Below are 7,673 nucleotides of genomic sequence, written 5' to 3'. Positions count from 1 at the left end.
ACATGACTAGTCTCACGTCCGTTCTGTCGTTTCTTCATCTGCGTTTGTCTCGTAGCTCCACGTTGAATCTCAACGCTGTGTTTCGTTTTTTTTGCTATTCTCATTGTTTTTCTTCATTTACTTCAAATTCAGTGAGCGGATCTTGTTACCATAGTAACTACAACAAGATGGATAGCTTTTGTTTCTGTCGTGCAATCATGATTTTCTAAGAAGAAGAATTTACTCTTCACCAGTGATAAATACACTGACGTAACAAATGTCACTCTATGGCCCCACAAGTGGTTCTTTGTGGTTGCAGAGATCTTCTCCGTTCAGTAAGGGTCTGTCATTTTCTAGTAGAGCCCTTCGAAATGGCCTCGGGCCCTAAGGGTGAAACTGAATGGGCTGTGTACAGACGAAGGTTACCGCGGCAACCACAGCCAGAGTGACTGCAGGGCTGAAACTATAAGTGTGAAATAGTCATTAACGTCCATCCTGATATTCACCCTAGATTCACTGCTAACAGTGTGATGTAGACAGAAGGACTCCTTCTTGAGCATTATTTTTACAAAAAGGAACTTTACGTGTTAGTGAATGTTAAAATATTTAAGTTAGCCGTGTTTTTTATGACACAATAATATCACTATGTGCAAAAAACCCAAGACAAAAGATAAAATCTCCAATATAACATTATGTACTACTTGTTTTTACATTTGTCTTTTATGTATTTATCTGTAAGGAAACAAGCGCCGCAGACGGGGCAGAAGCGTCGAGTCGACAGTGTTTTTCAAACGTCAGTGTCCAGTGGGGGAGGGCAGTCGAGAGCTGGTGACAGTGAGTCCTGACTGTGTGTGGAACTAATCCCAGTGTCTGAGTCTGTGTCTGTGATGTCCACAGGGGACAGGCTGTGCTTCAGTTTCACCGTCTGAGTGTCACATTTCACGCCGGCAGGCGTGGACTTCTCCTCGGCGCCGGCGTCGGCACCGATCTGCAGTGAACTCAGCTGAGCGGCCAGCTGCCAGCACTCCTGGTCTTTGGAGACCAACGTGGCGTCGTAGCACTTCAGCCACTTGTCTATTTCTGCAGCCTGCTGGTGGAGCGACACCCCGGTGAAGAGGCTGCGCTCCAGCTCCGTCTGCAGCCGCTCCAGTTCAGCGGCGTAGAATGATTCGTCTGACCCGGACGGGATCCAGGACGCAGCCACTGCTCCCTCCGGTTCCCCGTCCTCTGCGCTCGGCGTGGCGTTAGCCGTCTTCGTCAGCTCGGCGTCAATGTCCTGACACAGCTGGAGAATGAGCTCCTGGTGTCTCTGAACCTGCAGCTCCAGGTGTTCCACACCGTCGCTGGTGAACAGGTACTCCTGCAGCTGCTCCGCGTTGTGAACGTCCAAGCTCTGACCACAAGCCGGAAACTCGCATTCTGGTTCCCTCTGCACGTGCATCTCAACCTGCTCAATCTCCTGATCCAGGTCCCTCATTCGCTGGATCTGCTCCCGAATCGCGTGGTCCTGGTTTAGAATGAGTTGCACCATGCGATCGATCTCTTCGGCACCGGGGGAGATCTGGCTCTCCTTGTGAAGTTTCTCCAGCTTCCGGAAAGCTTTCTTCACCATTCGCTTCTGCTTCTCCGCCGGCAGCGTCTGGGGGTGTTTCAGGCGAGCGTGCTCCCACCGCTTCTGCTTGGTGCTCTTTATCTTCCCAGCCTTCACAGCAGGCTGAGGCACAAAGTCGCTGGTTTTGACTAGAATGAACCGGATGAAGGGCCTCTGGTCGCCCCACGCGTACCACAGCCGCAGGATTCTGGTGAGAGGAGGCAGCGCTCTCTCGAAACCCTTCCATCGCTCCACAATGCAGAAGTCTTTGGCTTCCCCATGCAGGAGTCGCTTGCTCTCCGGGACGGCCTTGTGGTCGTCCAACAACGCCTGAATCATATCGGCACATGTTGTGTGCTTCGTTACGCCACAGACGACCTTCTCCTCGTTGCAGACGGTTACTTGAATCTCCTTTCCAGCTGTGGGTTCTGTATCTTTGGGCCTAGCAAGGACACAGGAACACAAAGTTACAGTGTGCTCGGAGTAAAAGTACCTCTGTCCATCTGTGTCCTTTCACCACTTGTATTCATTTCAAATACAAATAAGTGCTGAGGTCAGCATGCTGGTCGGCATGTTATTGAATTCGCTGATGACTCAGTGTGATTGTGTCACTACTCCACGAAGAGGGCCATCACAGTCAGGTGGTGAAAGATTTTATTGATTGTTTTTTAAATATTAACGTTCCTAAAACCAAAGAACTGGTTATTGATTTTAGAAAGAAGTGGCGCTGCATTTGAAACAATGAATTTTTGGGGTGAACGAACTGTACCGAATCACGGACTGAAAAGATTCTTTTGTTTCACAGTTCAGATGAGTGAACAGTGAACTTTCTGCCGGTGAGCGGGATTCGTTGGTTCGTTCCCCACGAACGACACGAATCACCCACTGAAAGCGAAAGTTAACGACTATTCAGAGCCCTGGCGACTTTACTTGAACAGGGGGTGGGTGGGGGGGTAAATTGTTTTAATGAATGGATTGTAATGATTTAGTTCACCTACAACAACCGTTTTGCCAATCACCAGAAAGACGCCTCCACCCAATCCCTGTCTCTATTCATGGTCAAGTGGTTGACTATTTGGTACCGTTATTGACAGCTACGTCCATGTTGAATGGAGACGGCTTTTATTTTTGTCTTATCCAGTCTGTTTTAACCTTCTCTTTTATCTGCTGGTAAAGTTCTCAAATAAAATTTCCTTTAATTATTCCCGTAAACACACTTTTGAAGTCAATTTGCCACCCAGCGTAGTGTATTTTTCCTAAAATAGCTCCTGCAGTGCTGGTTTTCCATCAGGCCAATGAGCAGAAAACTACATTCATTCATTCCGAGCTCCTTGGTCGGATCCTATTAGACTGTTACTCATCGTCTTACTCATCGCGGATCTCTTAATGCTTCAGTTCCGAGCTATTTAACCCCGAGTCCCTCATTACCTTTCCATCTGGACCGTTGAACATGTTCGTGAATTGACCTCTGATGGGCCAAAAATATATTTTTTTTAGATGGTTAATGGCCCACCGGTAATATCCAGGTCATTAAATGACGGGCACCCGCAAGGCAGATGTCCACAACACGACCAAGTAATCAAATAAGTAGATACCATTAACAGATACTTCGTTTGGGATTGAAGATAAAGAATGATGCGACATTGTGTTTATCAGAAATATCAAGTAATTCATGACAGGAATGAAATGTTTGTCTCCGTACATCATTTGTGTTCCAGCATCAGTGTGTCGGGAGGGTGTCGCGACAACCAGACAAGAAACTGTCGATGCATATAAATCACAATAATGTGCTGCTGAGAACATTCATTCATTCATTCATTCATTCATCTTCTCCCGCTTGCACCGGTGACGTCTGACAACGGGTGAACGTCAGCCTGGATAAGTCACCAGCTCATCTCAGGGCCACAGGAACGACAGACAACCATTCACACACATCCACACCAATGGCAGTCGCTGCACCCTCCAGGGCCAGGAATCGGCCCAGGATCCGTCTTGCGATGCTAACCACTACGCCACTGTGTCGCCCCTGGGGAGAACCGTCAAATTCCATCATGCCAAGCAAATGGAAAAGTAAATGTCTTCGCTCTCCCTGCGTCTGCGTGGGTTCTCTCAGGGTACTCCAGCTTCCTCCCACCTCATGCAGAGGTTAATTGGTCACTGTAAATTCCTTCAGACCCTGATGTTAGCCCGTTGACAGCTGGGACCAAAGCAAGCGGATGAATGAACGAATGAATGAAATGTATTAGTTTTCCAATTTCATGACAACGTTTTCCCTGTTGCTCCTGATAATAACAGGTTGAGGAGGAGGTACAGCTGTGACTGAATATTTCTATTTCTCTTCTAATTTAACTGTGTGAATTACTCTGTACTGGTGTTTGTATACAGGTACCACGCACCACAGGTTGATTGTAACATTGTCTGGTTGAGATGTGTGAATACCCATTTACCTAAACAGTAAATGGGTCTTAGTAATTCAAATAAATAGATAAAATCTATGGATCCCTGCTCAACGTAGACTTATGGTTTTTTTTTTACGTCACAAACATCACACCCATGATTGAAGAAGATCATTTTCAGTCAGAAAAGATAATTCCAATGTACAAGTTTCATGTGTCATGTTTGTGTTTCAACATGAAAACGAATCAATCTCTTCAGCACAAACGTTATGACTGAGATAAAAAAAACCAAAACAAATGGATGTCAAATGTTCCTCAGCGTCCTGTTGCTGCGTCTTTATCTGTGCAGATAACCTCGGATGACTGCAGCCCACACCGAAGACATCATCACAGGACAAAAATACACATCCTGCCAAGATGACACCCGCCTGCTCATAAGCGTTATGCAAAGTGGAGAACTTAAACGCAGCACAGTCACAATGTTTGCCGATTTCACGAGGCGATACCACCACTGTGTTTTGGTTCCCACATGGCATGAAAACACACACACACACACACTGTTAACTGACGGTGAAGTAGGCCTCAGGAATGCAATACGCACGCAACAATGCAGCACGTTGGTTAATGGTTATGTGGAGATCCTTGGAGACGAGTGGGGCAAAGCAAATACCTGAGCTATGCACTGGCCAGATAAATCCTGCAAAACCTCCATTACGCACGGACATGACGACTTCCCCAAACACTCCACATACGCTCCTGCTGCTCCTGCTGCCTGGCGACACGTTGCAATCTGCAGCTTGTGGTGTACCTACATTCAACTGAGACAGAGACCTCCCATGAACAGAGACTGGACTGTTTCATCCGTCATTCTCGTTGACTCTTTCGTATAAATCTCGAGAAATACTGACATTTTGCTTTGGGCGACTGGAGCAGATGTAAAAAATACAGAAGCTGTCAGCGACCCCAGCAGTATAAAGTGCCCCCTTAATGAACGCCAAAGAAACTGAGGAGATGGTAGTGAATCTTCCAAAGCATTGTCATCCCTTGATGTCAAACCCTCTCATCTTGTCAAACAGAAACACCTCCTCACTGCTCATGGGCCTTTACTGAGGTAATATGTGCATACATGAGGTAAAAGCGCTTGTTGGGAACTGTTTCTTCGCGTACGGAAACAACGTAACCGTTCACAAATAGGCTGGTTGGGAACCATTGTACCGGCGCTTTTCCACTACACGGTTCCAGCTCGTCTCTCGCTTTGGTTCTACTCAGGTGTGTTTTCATCACAATTCAAACCTCTTCGATATGGGTGCTGACATCACAGCGTTGGCTGCATGAAAAAGCTGCCAGAAAGGCATTTATTTACTGTGACATAGACACATAAAAAATGTAGAACATGGAGGAGATGAGGAGGTTGCCACTTTTTGGATTTTGGATTTTGGTTACAGACAGAAAGAGAGAGAGAAAAGAGACGGAGCAGGACACGGTCGCAGAAACAGAACTCGGCTCTGCTGTGGCTCTATGTTTGCATCTAACACACCAGACATGTTCAATGAGAACGCCGGTAGAGTCCAGGGGCAAAGGCAGCGCTTGGGACGGCCCTCTGTCTGTAGGGACCAATCAGAGGCTCGCACTCTGGGACGTCACCAGCTCGGCTCGCTTGGAACCTGATGGACGTGGTACTAAAAAAAAGAATCAGGTACTATTGTCAGTGGAAATGCAAAGAACGTCAGGTAGAGCCAAGCTGAGTCAAGTTGAGTCGTGCTGGAACCGTGTAGTGGAAAGGCCCCCACAAGAGGAAACATCCAACTCCTTCAAATATTTCAGTCGTATCTCCTCCTACTAGCCAGCCTAAACATGCATGTGTGGCCATATGTGACCGTACAGGTGAATAAACACGCTCTCTAGACAATGGGGTGTTTCCGGGCCTCGGGCCTCAGCTGTGCAGGAAGAGGGTCCAACCAACCAGGGAAACACCTGTATTTGTCCTGGGCCACAATCACCGACGCTCAGACTGCATCCTGCCAACACAATTCAATGCACAGAGAGAGGAAAGGGGGAAAAAAAATTCCACACTGCTCACCGTGGCCTGTGTCTAATGTGTCAACAAATGGAACCACACGGTCAATGTTTGCTGGCGTGCGATTCGAAAGTGAGTCGAGAACCGGTGTTAACGTGTTTGGATGATAAGACCCTGAAAGACAGTTACTGTTCCCTACGTGTTCAAATTAATACACTGAATCTTTGACTTACGAAGCCCGGACATCAGCCTTTCAACTATTAGTCCCTCGATAAGCGGAGTGAGGTATGACAGTTACTGTTTGTTGGATTGAATCGTATCAACTTTGTGGCTTAATTTGTCAAAGTTTGCTTTTGTTTTGTGGTGTTTTTGTTCTGAATCCTGATACATGCCATTTATTGTATTTATTTCAGCTTTCACAGTAGTACAGTGTATGGTGGAGTTGAAAACAGTCAAAACGCGACGCTGAGCATTGACGCTGTCAAGTTTTAAATCGTCGCAGACACTGACTATGTACATTTTATTTAAGATGATACCTGATGCTCAAGGTGGTCTGAGGTATGCTTAGTTTCATGTATCCCTACTTGATCTCTGCTGCTGATAACGCTGCAAATTTCCCTGCTGTAGGACTGATAATTATCTTAGAAAACAACTTGTCTCTCGGCGCTTTGATTTTTGAAGTCTACTTCCTGCCGGAGGTGTTCTGCACACGTTCATCTGGTATGAGTCCCCCTGTGGTAAACTCTCAACATGCCGGAGGGACAGAGTGTATCTTGTCTGACCTGGGAACGCTTCAGAGTACCTCGAGAGTTACTGGAAAGTGCAGGATGTCTGGATTACCTTACTCCTCCTCTATGGATGGGGCCAACATTCCCATGAGGAGACATTTGCTGGCACTGATTAGACAGTTTCTGTCACTGCTGGGCTGACGCCTGGCCGGGACAAACAAAAGACTCCAGACGCACCATTGAGCCTGATTGCATCCGAGTGAACATGCTCATAAGGGCCGTCACTTTGGGTGCCATTTCATATTCATCCTTTGAGATTAAACTGCAGATCCTGATGAGGGTGCCCTCATAGGTTACAGCTCCAGGAGATAAACAATCGGACACTTGACACACGTGATGACTCGGATTAGAAAAATGCCAGCAGACAAAGAGGTGTGATTAAATACTGAAGCTCAGTTATAATAACGTACCTTTCCCTCCATTTGATAGATCATGAAGCAGCATATGATATTTACAGCCACTGAATGAGGCTTCTACAGTTTTTTTTTTTACACTCACGGAACATCTAGGCTATGTCGTTTGGACCTTATTCTCTTATGTACCAGACAAAGATTTGAATTGAAATAGTTTTCTCTGACCTGAGGTGAAATGAAACTTGTCAGGTTAGTAGATATGGCCCTCGATAACGTTGACATTGAGTTATTTTGCTAACAGTCAAACAAACAGACAGAGAAACGCCGGAAAAACACAACCTCCTTGGCGGAGTAAGAACCTGTCATAAAAATGTCGGTAAAGGATTTATAGTTTGAGTATTGAGCAGTGTGCTTATGTTACTGAAGCGTTAACAGTGAATCTGAGCAGGAAAAAATCTTATGCAAGTGGAGGGTAGAATTTCTACATAAAATGCTCTTTTCACACGGTGGATAGAGACTGTACAGTGAATTAGATCAGGTTAAACCTCA

The 7,673-nt window shown here is 46.2% G+C and overlaps 1 protein-coding gene across 1 annotated transcript; it reads right to left on the bottom strand.

Moving 5' to 3' along the window:
* Window positions 1–766: 766 nt before the first annotated feature.
* On the bottom strand, window positions 767–3,006 carry LOC144739780 (ras association domain-containing protein 9-like). The gene is made up of 2 exons (XM_078622681.1): window positions 2,999–3,006; window positions 767–2,012 (listed from the first exon to the last, which is right to left on the bottom strand). Exons 1-2 carry the CDS (start codon window positions 3,004–3,006, stop codon window positions 767–769), a joined length of 1,254 nt encoding a protein of 417 aa, XP_078478807.1.
* Window positions 3,007–7,673: the final 4,667 nt, after the last annotated feature.

Source organism: Lampetra planeri, unplaced genomic scaffold (genome assembly GCF_965212315.1).
Source record: "Lampetra planeri unplaced genomic scaffold, kcLamPlan1.2.h2 scaffold_1702, whole genome shotgun sequence".
NCBI classification, from domain to species: Eukaryota; Metazoa; Chordata; class Hyperoartia; order Petromyzontiformes; family Petromyzontidae; genus Lampetra; species Lampetra planeri.
The sequence above is the reverse complement of the archived record's forward strand: the minus strand, read 5'-3'. Positions and strand labels throughout refer to the sequence as shown.